Consider the following 14,695-nt stretch of genomic DNA (forward strand, 5'->3'; position numbering starts at 1 on the left):
CCGCCCATGTCACGCTGACACGCGGTGTCCACCCAGATTACATGCAAACACGAAGTGTAAAACAAAGGCTACAGTGCAATGGAGGCAGATTAGGTAATGTACAGGTACCTACACGGATGCAGTTGCCGCCGTGCGTGGATTCTGTCCTGACGCGAGCCCGACAGTTGGTGGCTGGCATCGGGTCCTTCCTTAATTGAACGTGGGGTTACTTTGAACTCTCTTCCAGACGGGAATGGTAAAGTTGTCGCCAGAGCTCGCCAACGCGCCGGTGCATCTGCTAGTGCCAATGATGCAGTCCCCAGCTTCATCGCAACATGAGGCACAGCCGAACGGGTCAATTCTGCCATTTCTTACGAGAAATCGGACAGAGGGCCAGCCGTTCTCAGATGCAGGTGTTCCGTAGTTTTTATACCATTGAGGGCTCAGCCAGTGCCACCATTAGATCTGCTTTTCTCTTGCCTTGATAATTAACCTGGTAGGCGCATGTGCTACCATCGTTTGCAACTTCAACAGTCCACTTGGGGCCAAGCAATTCTCCCGGGTCTCTCTTGTGCATTCGTGGTCTCCACAGACTCTGCACCACTTACCACTTCGCCCACACGATGACGACGCCTACGGGTACTGCTGCGCCCGGCGACCACCCGGCGCCACCTTCCCCCTCCCCGCTGTACACGCGGCCAACACAAGCACAGTCAGCTCGCGAACAGACGGTTTCATATGCGGATCTGATGAAGCCAGACGAGGACTGGCGGAACCTCCCAAACGCGGCCGATCGACGCAAGATCCAGAACCGCTTGGCACAGAGAGCATACAGTGAGTGAGGACCTTGGGCTTCGGATGCATCGATTCCTTAGGTACCTACCTTACTGACACGGCCCAGGGCGCAGTTTGAAAGAGCGTAACGAAGAGATCAAGCGGTTAAGGAAGCAGGTGGAGAAGCTGGAGGAAACACAAGCGCAGGCCGAACTCGCCACCCCTCCCAGGGATCCCGATTCCAATCCTGGCCTGAGTCGCCCGAGTCTTGCTGGCCCGGGGGGTCCGGGAACAACAACAAACCACGACACCGGCGGTCCGGCCACAGGCTCTGTGATCTCCGAGCCGGACTGGATGGGCGATTACCTCGGCATCTGGCCGCATACGCCACCACCTGGACCAGACCATGACCCTTTCGCCGGGCTTTCCCATGGCCAGGTCAAAGCCTGGGGCTCGGGCTTCCCGAGCATGGATTCGGCCACAGATGGTCTGCTGCAGCCCGTACCAGAACACAGCCTGCGACAGCATGCAGGCACATCAACCGGCGAGACAGTCCGTTCGTCTCCGGTTTCATATCGCCCTCAACACCACGGCGACGGCGGCAGCAGCAGCAGTACCGGCGATGGGAATAACAACACGTTCGCCTATCCACCCACGCCTATCGGGCCGGATGCTATATGCCACTCGCGAGGCCACTCCATGGACGTAGGCGACCCTGCATCTCCAGCACCTCCAGCATCTCCCAACTTGGACTCTTTCACCTTGGGCAATACCACGCCAAGTCTACATCCAGTCACTCCGAGGCTGCTTCTACGTCGCAACAACGATGTCTACAGCGACGACGGCAGTTCTGGCAAGGCCTCACTGTTTTCCAACCACCATCCTCGGCTCCAGATGGAGACTGGCGCAAGCAACAGCTACAATGAAGCGGGCCATCTCGCATCGGCGTCGTGCCGCCGCAGCCCGACCTCTGCTCCTTCGTGGTGTTGCTGCATCTCTGGCGGTCACCACGCTGCTGACACCACGTCCGGCTTCTCGGTGCGCGGCAGGTCACAGTCACACGCAGGCAAGGAACATGAACGCCCGAGGACCTCGATACAGCCTCTCGACATGGACTCGCTTTACACGCAAGGGCACGTGGTCCACCGGGGGCTGGTGGTGCAGCCGAGCGAGTGCGGCGACGGCGTAACAATCAGACTGCAGCCAACAGCTGCGAATGCTCGCGCCAGTCTGGTTGCCTTCATGATTCAGCACGACCCAGCTCCCTTGACTCCCCTTAACGACAAACAGCCTTGCAGGATGGATCACGACAGCCACCATTAAGGATGTGCAACTTTCCTATCTATGTACATAGTAACGTGGTGAACGAGCTCGAAGAAGAGGTGCCAAGTCCCACCCACCAAGCGGTCAAAAAAGTGTCGGAGCGACGGTGATGGTTTAGAGTTTGAAACCAAAGATTGTGTGCTTCAATAAATTCTTGGCAGATCAACGAGCCCGAGGTGACTGATATGATTGGCTGCTGGAGAGAGAGAAAGAGGAAACTGCATTCCCCATCCCGCGCATCGGACAACACGCCATTGCCAGGACACATGGCATCTACGATCCCCGCATGTGTGTGGGTGTGGGTGTGTGTGTGTGTGTCACGTGTGATCGACCGCGCAGTTGCATATGCATTAGTACTAATTACAATAGCCCGTTTTCTGTTCCCGCACGGCAGGTCCGATCGGCGAATTCGATAACCCCGCCTTATTCCATGGAAGATTCGCGGAAGCCCTTGGTCGCACACCATTCAGGCACGCCCGCTGCAACATGCGCTCCCCCCCCAACCACCGGTTCCTCCCCCTCGGTGAACGAAAGCTGACACTAGCAGCAGACATGCGATGCATGGTTTACGATGGTTACTACCCTGCCCCGCCCCTTGCTCTGCCTTTCTGGACCAGTACGTCAGGTAGGTAATGATGTATTCTGTATTTCAGTCGAATCTCGCCGAGCCAAGCAAAGCCAAGTCCAGCCATGCACAGCCAAGCCCCGCGGTCGTGTTACGCGGTCCAAAGGAGCCAGCACGTGCAGTGTAGTAAGTCCCGTGGGCGTGGGCCTAGTAACCCTGAGGGAATGATACCGGGCATACTTACTACATCGACCCAAATCCCCGACAGTAACCGCAGCCGGGGCTGGGATTGGTGCCGGACCCTGAGGCTGCTGCCGGTAAGAATTATGAGCCTGTAAAACCCATGAAACTCAGTTTCTCAGCTTACCTTACTGTTCATCACAAAAGGTTGACAGCCACGCTGCCTCCTAGCTCAAAGTTGCTGACAGCTCCAATTGCACAGCGCAGTCATGTCCAAGGCAGAGCAACTGCTTCTGGCCTTGGGTAGGGTGAGTACGGGGGCATCATACTGGGCGACGCGAGCGTTGGAACAGGAACAGTGTGGCCCTCAAAGGCTCCAATGAGTCCAATCCTAGACGGTGATATGAGGTGAAGGGAAGTAAAGTATGGCAGTTCAGCCCACCTAGCTAGCTTAATACTGAGTAACTGAGTGAGGACGTCGCCGGCAGAGCTTGCTAAAACTCGGGATTCACTTTTGCTCTGCCGAATACTGTCTGGTCACAACTCACAACCCGCCCGATCCCTTGCAAACAGTCGACTTCTTTGCCCTTTCGCTCATCGGACCGACCTGCCAGTCCCGACGCCATGAGGACCCCGAGCCAGTCTGCGCTGCTTCATGCCCAAGCCAGTGGCAAGGCCCGGCTCCACGGCCTATTCGGCGGCCAGGGCAACAACAAGCATTACTTTGATGAGCTCCGGGTTGTCTGGGACACTTACGCGCCTTCGGTTCGCGACTTTATTGAATCATTAAGCAGCGTCTTGCATACCCTCAGCCAAGACGAGCGGGTTGCAGATCAATATCCTCATGGCTTGGACGTGTTGCGGTGGCTCAGGAGTCCGGAATCTGAGTCTTCCGAGTCTATCCCGGACAACGACTACCTCATCAGCGCGCCGGTCAGCTTTCCATTGATCGGACTCTTGCAACTCGCCCACGCCAAAGCCGTTTGCATGAGTCTCGGCGTCGGGCCTGAGAGTTTCCCGCATGTCTTCAGCGGTTTGGCTGGGCACTCCCAAGGGGTTGTGGTGGCTGCTGCCGTGGCTACTGCGTCCGACTGGGCCAGCTTCCTGGATGCCTCGATCAAGGCCATCACCATACTTTTCTGGATCGGTTCCAGGTGCCAGCAGGTCTTCCACCAACACAGCGTCTCGGAAGAGATGGCGAGAGAACTCGAGTCCGACGGGCACGGCAAAGCTTCCCCCATGCTCGCTGTCGTGAACATCCAGCGTCGACAGCTCGAGGCCGTCATCCAGGGGCTGAATCAGGGACTCCCATCGGATAAGCATGCCTCGATCGCGTTGGCAAATTCGATTTCCAGCTTCGTTGTCAGCGGCCCGGAGCGCACGCTTGCTGCGTTGATCCAGACACTCGATGCTGCATCAGGAGGGTCCCCGCGCGCACCAGCACGCGTACCTTACTCCCAGAGAAAGGCGTCTCCCACAACCAGGTTCCTTCCCATAACCATTCCCTGCCATTGCAGCCTCCTCGACAGCGCCCTACCCTTGATTGACAGCGACTTGAGGGAAATCTGCTCCATACCAGCGAGCATTCTCAGGCTCCCCGTCAACCAGCTCCGAGCTGGTGGGCACTTGGCCGCTCTCACTGAGCCGAAAGAGTCACAAGAGTCACAAGAGTCGCCATTAGACGGCGGAGATATCGATGACGATGATGGCGGCGATGCCAACCTAACTCCGCTGCTGGTCCGCTTGATCACTTCGCGGCCGGTGGAATGGGCCGAGATGGACTTCACCGACGCAACGCACGTGATCGATTTTGGCCCTGGAGGAACCAGCGGTGCGGGTGCCCTGACCCACCGCAATGTCGTGGGCTCCGGGGTTAGGGTTATCGTAGCACAAAAGCTGGACGAGCCCGAGAGCACCAACACCAACAAATCCGGTGGTCTCGGCTCCCTTGCCGAGCTGCTCTCGCCCGGCCCGGGCAGCATCATTCGCTGGGGCCCCGACTGGGCCAGGGATCATCGACCCTCGCTCGTTCGGACGGCTTCGGGCCTCATGGTTGGCTCCAAGCTCAGCCGTCTCCTCGGCCTCCCTCCCATCATGGTCGCGGGCATGACGCCGACAACGACAAGGCCGGAGTTTGTGGCTGCCATCATGAATGCCGGCTACCACGTCGAATTTGCCGCAGGTGGCTATCACAGCGCCGGGCCGCTGAGGTCTGCGCTCTTCAAACTCCGGGACCTGATACCCGTCGGCCGGGGCATAACTATCAACGTCATCTACGCCGCGCCCAAGGCTATCGCATGGCAGATCCCATTCATCCGCCAACTGCGCGCCGAGGGCTTCCCCGTGACGGGCCTGACCGTGGGAGGCGGCGTCCCCACGCCTGACGTGGCAACCGAGTACATCACCACCTTGGGACTCGAACACATCTCCTTCAAGCCGGGCTCGACCGCGGCCATCCGCCAAGTCGCCGAGATTGCCCGGAAGAACCCTTCCTTCCCCGTCATCCTCCAGTGGACGGGCGGCCGTGGTGGCGGCCACCACAGCGCCGAGGACATGTACGCACCACTGCTCGAGACCTACGCCGAGCTACGGTCCCACGACAACATCGTCCTGGTTGCGGGCTCGGGCTTCGGATGCGCGGCCGACGTCGCCCCTTTCCTCGACGGCTCGTGGAACCTCGCCCGCGGCGGCCAGCTGTGCCCTATGCCGTTTGACGGGGCCCTGCTGGGCAGCCGCGTCATGACGTGCGTTGAAGCCCTCACCTCGCCGGACGCGAAGCGGGCCATCGCGGCGGCCCCGGGTGTCCCGGACGAAGAGTGGGAGCGGACCTACAGCGGGCCGACGGGGGGGGTCATGTCGATCGTGAGCGAGATGGGCGAGCCGATCCACGTCATTGCCACGCGCGGGGCCCGGCTGTGGGCGCAGCTGGACAAGATGATCTTCTCGCTCGACCGGAAGAAGCGCCCGCAAGCCTTGGCGGCCCACAGGGACTACATCATATCCCGGCTCAACGCCGATTTCCAGCGCCCCTGGTTCGGCAAGAGGGCGGACCCTAACGGGACGGCGTGCGAGGTCTCCGACATGACATATGAGCAGGTCGCCAGGAGGCTGGTGGAGCTCATGTTTGTTGGCGTTGTTGGTGGCCGGCGATGGATCGACACGAGCTACGTTGGCTTCGTGGCTGCTTTTCTGACTCGGACCGAAGAAAGGTTCCGCTATGTCAACAGTCCCTGTCTTGAGGGAGAACTGAAAGACGGCCAAACCCTCGAGGCTATCACATCCGAAACCGCCTGCCGGTTAGACCCCCTCGCGCTGCTGGAACAAGTCTTGCGGGAGTGTCCCTTGGTGACAACAACACGGGTTATGCACGAGGACGTCGACTATTTCATGCAGCTGTGTCGACGACCGGGCCAGAAGCCGGTCCCATTTGTCCCGGCGCTCGACGACAATTTCGAAACGTGGTTCAAGAAGGACTCGTTATGGCAGTCAGAAGACACCGAGGCTGTCGTGGGTGGGGATGCCGACCGCACCTTGATCTTGCACGGCCCTGTCGCGGCTCGCCACACCTGCCAAGTGGACGAGCCTGTTCATGAAGTGCTGGATGGCATCAACTGCGGCGTCATTGACCATTTCATGACGTCTAGCTTCGGCGGCCCCTCACATCCCTTCGAGGAGGTTCTTCTCCCGCTGTCTTTTCCGAGGTTGAACAGGTTGAACGAAGGAGACATGCCTGTCCCCACTGCACCTACAGACCTAGGCCAAGACGAGCTGGTACGGGTTGATGGTCTCTCCGCCGAGGACCTCCACCTTCTTCTTATGAGAACGGGCCCCGTGGCGGCATTGCCGTGGAGATCAGCTCTGTTCGGATCCAGACTGGTTGTCCAGGGCCGTGACTTGGCGGAGAACCCCGTTCGAAACCTGCTTGACGGAGCCTCCTCGGCTCATGTGGCGGACATCCAGCTGGACTCAGTCACGCTATACACCGAGGCCAGCCAGACGCTACTGCGGGTTTCCAAGTTGGAGAGCATTATCCAAGTGCTGGTTTTCGCGCATGTCACCCACGGCGACGAGCCCGTACCGCTGGCACTGGAATTCGAATACCGGAGTGAAACCCCCTATGCTCCGATATGGGAGGTGATGCAGAACCGGAACGAGCGCATCGGCACCATGTATCGGCACCTCTGGCGAAATCCGAGTACACAATCTCCATCAGCATCTCCATCAGCATCTCCATCAGCATCTCCATCAGCATCTCCATCGGTATCTCCGTGTATGGGTAGCTTTACCATTGATTCGGCTCGTGTTGGCGCATTCAACCGCGCCATCGGGTACACCAAGGCCCATCAGCTGGCCACAGTGCCCATGGACTTTGCCATCGTGATCTGCTGGGCGCCGATATGCGGCGCGCTCTTACAGGACCCGATCCAGGGCGACGTCCTGAACCTGGTGCATCTCGCAAACGAATACGAGGTAGCCGAGGGAGAAGACGAGCGTGGACCTGGACGCGGGAGCCCGCGACTGAAGATTGGAGACGAGTTGCAAACACGGGCATATGTCAAGTCCGTCACCATCGAGGATTCGGGCAAGGCGGTCCAAGTTGCCTGCGAAGTCCGGCGTGCGGGACCGGGACCGGACAAGGAAAATGCCCTCGTCATGACGGTGTACTCGTCGTTTCTCTTCCGGGGAAGCTACACCGACTTTTCATCCACTTTTGCCCGCGAGGTCGAAAAACGCCTCGAGCTCAATATCTCCAGCGAGACGGATATTGCCATTCTCGACAGCAAGCCGTGGTTCCGCCTGGATGACAAGAGCCAGCTCGATCACCTCAATCTCACCAACCTCACTCTCGAGTTCCACCTCGAAACAATGACTCGATGGCAATCCAGGTCGACATATGCCAGTCTAGACACTACCGGCAGGGCGTACATCCGGTCTGAAACCGGAGACCTGACCCCCCTTGGCACCGTCAACTACCGCGGTCTGGAGCATCGAACCAACCCCGTGCTCTCCTATCTCCGCCGGCGGGGCCGCATCATCAATGCTCAACGAACGCAGTCGCTTCGTACCTCAGGTTCCGCCGAACACGAGTTTGAAGTCCGCATACCCTCGTCCAACGAGGCGTACTCGAGAGCCTCGGGAGACTTCAACCCAATTCATGTCTCGCCGCTGTTTGCCCGGCTTACCAACCTGCCGGGGACCATCACACATGGCATGTACTGCTCGGCAGTCGTGCGCCAGTGCGTCGAGAAGTATGCTGCCAGCCGGGATCCTGACCGGATCCGCAACTACAAGGTGTCGTTTGTGGGCATGGTGCTACCTGATGATGCACTCAAAGTGTCGCTTTGCCACTCTGGGATGCAGGCCGGCCTTCGAGTGATCGACATTACCGTCATCAACAAACAGACGGGGGCCAAGGTCCTCACCGGCTCTGCCCTTGTCGCGCAGCCCTCCACCACGGTCGTCTTCACTGGACAGGGCAGCCAGGAAAAGGGCATGGGTCAACAGCTTTATGCCTCCTCCCCCGTCGCTCGCTCTATCTGGGACAGAGCGGAAGCCTACTTCGAGTCCCAGTTCGGCGTGAGCATCCTTGACATTGTCCGCAACAACCCCAAGGAGATCAAGGTCCACTTCGGCGGCGTCCGAGGGCGCATGCTGCGGCAGAACTATCTCTCCATGTGCCATTACGAAGCGGCACCATCAGAAACAACCTCGGCGACCGAGGCCACTACACTCCGTCGACGGCCGATTTTCCCGACCGTGACGCCGACTTCGACCTCGTACACGCACTCCTCACCCAACGGCCTGTTGTTTTCAACTCAATTTGCCCAACCAGCTCTGACAATTATGGAGCTGGCCGCGTTCAAGGACATGGAGGCCCGCGGCATCGTGAATGCCGGTTCTTGCCAGTTTGCCGGCCATTCGCTCGGCGAGTACGCCGCCCTGCTATCGACGACAGGCATTATGTTGGAGAACCTTCTCAGCACTGTCTTCTGTCGGGGTATGACAATGCAAGACGCCGTCGAGAGGGACGAGCATGGGCGCAGCGGCTTTGCTATGGTTGCCGTCGACCCCAGCAGGGTCCGCAACGGTAAGTCACCATCTACCTAGGATAAGTATAATTACCAGGTTTTGCCATTTCTTGTTTATTTTTTCCACTGTTTTAGCTAATCTCAAACTTGCAGGCTTTTCCGAGTCAGCCCTGCGGAAACTGGTCGGGCACATCCAGACTCAGACGGGCTTCTTTATTGAGATTGTCAACCTCAACATCCGCAACCGGCAGTACGTCTGCGCCGGCGACCTCCGTGCCCTCGACATCCTCCAGCGCGTGTGCGACAACCTGAAGGAGAAAGAGCGCGCAGAAGGTCCGGCCGACCCGAGCAAGGATGACGACGGATACCTGCAACAGACCTTGGCCAGACTCACCAACAACACCACCACCAAGGCGGTCCCGCACCAGATCCAGCTCCAGCGGGGCACGGCCACGGTGCCGCTAGTGGGCGTCGACGTGCCCTTCCACAGCTCGCTGCTGCGCCCGCGCATGAGCGGTTTCCGGCGTGCGTTGCAGGAGGGCCTGAACCTGGACCGCGTGCGGCCGCAGCGGCTGGTCGGCAAGTACATTCCCAACATCACGGGCGCGCCGTTTGCGCTTTCCAGGGAGTATTTCGAGTCAGTGTATGATATTACAGCGTCTGAGCCGCTCAGGCATGTGTTGGACGACTGGGATAATTGGACGGAGAGGATCCATAAGGAGCGGGAAGGGGGTCACGGTACTGTGGTAGCGGCTTGCTGATTTAATTAGTCGAATGCACCTGGATTTGTTCAATGAAAGAGGGCAGCAGGTTCTGGGACTATTAATAAACCGGCCTTGGCGCTCCCTTCGTCTTGAACCCTTCAATCTCCTCCCCACTTGGTTCAAGCAGGCGCATACTAATTACCTACTATCCTACCCTCGTTTCTAGAAACACTTTCGTTCCACCAACACATTCATAGACATACGTGGACTCGGAGAATATCGGGGCCAAGGCCATCGTCGATCAAAACAACCAGTACCACAAGACATGCCCGAATTCCAAGATCGCCCTTATCGGCTACTTTCAGGGAGCTAATGTCGTGCGGGATGCCCTGTGTAGGGGTCTTGGAGACGAGTTCAGCGTGATCGGGGCCGATTTTAACGAGGGACCATTATCGCCAGACCTCGTCCATAGTAGCGGTAAGTTAATTTATCATTTCCTGTCGCTCCTTAACTCTCTACGCTAAGGTGCTGACTCGGGAATTGTACAGTTGTTGCGGTTGCCCTTATGGGAGACCCAACCTTTAACACTAACCAGACTATCGATCGTGGCACTGGACACAAAGGAGGGGTAAGCCAACCAGTCCTAACTCTCTAACTCTCTCCCTACCTAGATAACCTACCGCGATTCCTGGGCTAACTGTTCTTCGTTCCTGTAAGTCAGATGTTGGCTTGTAAGAATATCACTGTATGCCAGTAGTACTATGGCTTTACGAGATCCTGGTGTAACAGTAACGACCCTTTTCTATGACTAGGGTGATAATATGAACGTATACCAATTATATTACCATAAGTATAGCTCTGACATTGTCCGGTTTATTGTCGATGAGTATAAGAACTCGACGTCAGGTACCGGTTCGGGATCAACTACTGTTGAGACGATGTCGTCGTCGCCGTCCTCGTCTCCGACAAACTCCTTGATAGGCAAGGGCTTGGCTTCTGGCCTGGCTATAGGTCAGAGCTTACTGCTAGGAGTGGGGATAGTGGTACTGGTTGTTCTGTCGGTCTGTTAGTTATGCGATTATGATCACCTTTGTATTTATAGGTTAAAACTGATTTGTTGGGTAACACTTGTACGTTAAATGGACCTTGCTCGTAGCATCTTTGGCTATAATATTCTAGGTTATAACCACTTCCCTTTGTACGGCCCTCTGGAAATGCGGCTGTAATCCAGAGATAAGGGTGTTGCAAAGGCAGGGAGTTTGATTTGACCTCAAGAAATAACAAGGATGAGAGTTTTTATACAATTCTGTCACAAGTTGGCTGCATGAAGGCGGCCTGCGGAAACTATGAGTGGGGCGCGGGACGCACCACCGGCCAATCATTTACGGATTGATGGATCTCTTTGAGATCCATGAGAGCCAATACCACGGATCGGTAAAAGCGTCTTGAGAGCTAACTGGCTCAGCAGGATCGCATCGAGAGTCGTGAGATCCGGGTACAAAGGGACATCGGGAACAAAGAAATTAGCATGTATTTATATGCGGTAGCTAGTCACTCGTTGAGGGAGTCTGGGACTTCCTCAGTAAGCAATACAACTTGTTCGCTACAATTGCTCAGACCAGTGAACATTGAGACCAGATCATTATCTCGTTGTGAACCTTTTGGCTTCACCGAATTACAACCCTTGACAATACCTTCAGTGAACCCTTTCAGAGTGTGGTTGGCACGATTCGTCACAACTCATAAACAAATCCCTTGTGAGGCTGTCCTCTTGGAACGAGTCTATACCACGTCATCCTCCGATCAAATTAGGCCAAGTCAAGCAACAAAGGCCTATACAGCTGCTAGGATACCAAGGACTACAGTCGAGGCGGCAGCTGTCTTGGTTCTAGTACCGTTACCCGAAGGAGAAGTACCAGTTCCTTGCTTAGGTGCCTTGCCTATACGGAGACAGGCTATATTGATGGTAGTATTGTCCCGTCCTTCCCCTACTAGCGATAGGCCTATACTAAAGGCGACGACTACAATGCCCTTTTGCTCCTTAAAGGAGCGGTAACGTATTTGCCGAACGCCGTAGGTACTTGAACTGTTGCCTGACAGACAGGGTTCACTCGTCAATATAGATTTATCGCTTATTCTAGTAAACCATTAAGCTAGTGATATAACAATATACATCAGTATACGCTATCTTATATATCATTTTACCTTAGGTATTAGTATTTAAGGTTAGGTAAGGTAGTAGGGAGCCTAACTTATAGCCTCCCTACTATAAAGGCCTGATAGCGCCCCTAAACGTAGAACTTCTGCTATCTCTATTGTGCCAAAGTGTCAAGGGCTCAGGCCTAGGGCCATGAGCAGTCGTGTTGGATCGTGGCCGATGGCCTTGGGTTGACGTGGCGGGGCTGTCCCTCTCCCAAGGCACTCACGGGCCGGGGCTGTCCCGGACCCGGCTCGGAGGTGGAGCCCGAGGTGCCCGACCCCTGAGCGCGTACATCAGGGGGGGAGGGACATCAGGATATAAGGAGCTATAAGCAAGGTACAACCCTAAGTAGTTCTCTTTCTATAAGCTCTCTTAATTAACATAGTAAACACCTATCTACATTCCGCCATAGAGCCAGTTCCTCACATTTAAGAGAGCTTCCTCTGAACGAAGAACGACAATGACCCGTAGATAATACAATACTGAAATATCAGCCAGCACCTTAGGTACGGCACCAGGCCTATACGCCGACTTCGCAGAGTTCTTTCAGGTTTAATTCCAGGTACTCCAGACCACTCTTATAGAACAAGCCAGCAAGCTCTAAGAAGTACAGGAGTTTATTATATAACAAGAACGAATACAGGCGGCTCTCTACCAGGCCTAGGATATACCCTCCTCAAGTAGCCCCCTAGGGCTATCTAACCCCCCTCCCGCTGAAGATATACCACTGAGCGGACCTCCAACTAGACCCGCCCTTATAAGGAAACCAACGAAGAACGTTCCCCGTTTCGATAGTATTAAGAAGTCCTTTATAGCCTGGAAGATAATAATCTAACAGGTACTACAGATGGACTTGGCATTTATTAAAGAGGCCTAGGATCAATGGCTATTTATCTGGATATACCTAGAGGCAGAAGTCTAATCTAAAGTTGCCAACTACTATACTACTATAAGGCCTATCTATAACTTTGCCCTAGAGTCGTTTATCTCCTACCTCGATAGTATTTATTCTACCCCTTATAACTAGCAGATTACTAATGTAGAGCTTTAAGTCCTATACCAGACTCTAACAGAGTCTTTCTCCTCCTTTATAGTATAGTTTGAAGAAAAGATATTACAGGCAGGCAGGTATAATTAGCCAGATACTATATATATTGTCAAACTCTAGATGGTGATCATAAAGAAGCTCTATAATATAGCGCTTATATATAGGGTAAGTTACAACGGCTATAACGAAGCGGTCAGCTAGCTAAAGGAGTTATCTATATAAATTGAGTCTAACTATATCCTAGAAAAGAGCTCCTAAGAGCTAGCTTAGCTAAACTAGCTAGGGATAAGGACAGTAATATACTAATGACTAGAATTATTAGGGCCTAGTTTAACGAGAACCGGGATAGTAAGAGGAATAGATAAGGTAGGGGAAAGAAAGGGTAGTAACTGGAAGATAGGAGGCTAGGGAAATAGGTTAGCAACGATATTTTATAAGCCTAACAGGAGGCTGGAGTCTGCCTCTAGTATAGTAACCAGGGATATTTTTAATCTGAGTATCTACTAGCACCAGCAGCTAGTGTGACGAATCGTCTCAACCACACTCTGCAAGGGTTTACTGAAGGTAGGGTAACTAGGGTTGTGATTCGGTGAAGCCAAAAGGTTTACAACGAGATAATGATCTGGTCTTAATGTTTATAGCAATCGGTAGCGAACAAGTTGTATTGCTTACTGGAGAACTCCTAGAGTCCTCTAGAACGAGTGACTATATACCTGTCTAGATAAAGAACGTTCCTAAGTACCTTGTACCTGGATCTTGTAGATCTCGACGAGATCCCGTCGAGCCTGTTAGCTCTCAGTCCTTCTTTATCGATCCTGGTATTAGCTCTTATAGATCTTAAAGAGATCCTGTCGAGCCTTCCTTGATTAGTTATATAAGTGATTGGCTGGTGGTACGTCCTACGCCCTACCTATATATGCTACGGGCCGCCTTCTATAGCCTAGTTCGTGATACGATGCCCCTCCTCGAGCTCTTTTATCCTGAAAGAGCCTAAGGCTTGATTCAAATACCACCAACAGCCTATTCTTATAAGTACAGGTCCTTCCCTTCTTCCTACTGCCCTAGTACTGATAAAATGTCGAGTCATATAAAGAAAACAAAACCGAGAATTCCTTATCCTAAAACTATATAGTATAACGTACTCCTGGAGACCCTTACCCATTTGCCTATTGCAATAAAGAACGTTTGTTTGTACTGCGAGAAATGCGGTTGTAGCGAGTATAAGGTCTTGCCTGATGGTTCTAGGCGTTGTTCTTTTTATATCTAAAACAACCAGCCTAACTGTAACACCTAAGGCTTATCACCTCAGCAGCTCTAACGTATTACTACTCAGTATAACTCCCTAGAGGCTAAGATAGAAGAAGTAGAGGCAGCGTATGTTGCCTTAGACACCAAGATCGCTCGTCTATATAAGCAGAAGAGGATGTAGTTCGAAAAGATAGCGTATACTATTTCTCGTAGCATCGACTCGGTAGAAGAGTTAGAGCGGGTAGAGCGTGAGAAGGCAGAAACGCTGGCTACGTCAGGAGCTTTAGCTAGTCCATCTGCCCCAGCCGTTCCTTCCCTTATAGACACCCCCAATCCTTCCTTTCTTAAGTGAGTTCTTTCCTTCTGGTTCTTAACAAATAAAATGGTCATATAGCGTAGTAGTAGCATATATACCGTTGGTTATATCGTTTACATCTATATTTAGGGCAGGTATAAGCAGTATATATATATTAGGTTATAGGTTTGATTCCTACTATAACCTTCTTTTTTTTTTACTGACCATCGTTTCCTAGTTCCTCTATATCTTTTAACAACGGCTTTGATTGGTCTTTTCTAGGTATATAGGGCGATCTGTCAAGGGCTCAGGCCTAGGGCCATGAGCAGTCGTGTTGGATCGTGGCCGAT

The 14,695-nt window shown here is 54.1% G+C and overlaps 2 protein-coding genes across 2 annotated transcripts; both read left to right on the forward strand.

Moving 5' to 3' along the window:
- Positions 1 to 602: 602 nt before the first annotated feature.
- C8A04DRAFT_32797 (uncharacterized protein) lies at positions 603 to 2,076 on the forward strand (the record flags this gene model as incomplete). The annotated part of the gene is made up of 2 exons (XM_062782220.1): positions 603 to 813; positions 881 to 2,076. The coding sequence occupies 2 exons, from the start codon at positions 603 to 605 to the stop codon at positions 2,074 to 2,076; spliced, it is 1,407 nt and encodes a 468-aa protein (XP_062633095.1).
- Positions 2,077 to 3,445: 1,369 nt separating this feature from the next.
- C8A04DRAFT_15600 (acyl transferase domain-containing protein) lies at positions 3,446 to 9,611 on the forward strand (the record flags this gene model as incomplete). The annotated part of the gene is made up of 4 exons (XM_062778547.1): positions 3,446 to 4,439; positions 4,491 to 6,553; positions 6,620 to 8,909; positions 9,004 to 9,611. 4 exons carry the CDS (start codon positions 3,446 to 3,448, stop codon positions 9,609 to 9,611), a joined length of 5,955 nt encoding a protein of 1,984 aa, XP_062633096.1.
- Positions 9,612 to 14,695: the final 5,084 nt, after the last annotated feature.

The sequence above is a fragment of the Dichotomopilus funicola genome (genome assembly GCF_033296635.1).
Source record: "Dichotomopilus funicola strain CBS 141.50 unplaced genomic scaffold C8A04scaffold_99, whole genome shotgun sequence".
Lineage (NCBI taxonomy): Eukaryota > Fungi > Ascomycota > Sordariomycetes > Sordariales > Chaetomiaceae > Dichotomopilus > Dichotomopilus funicola.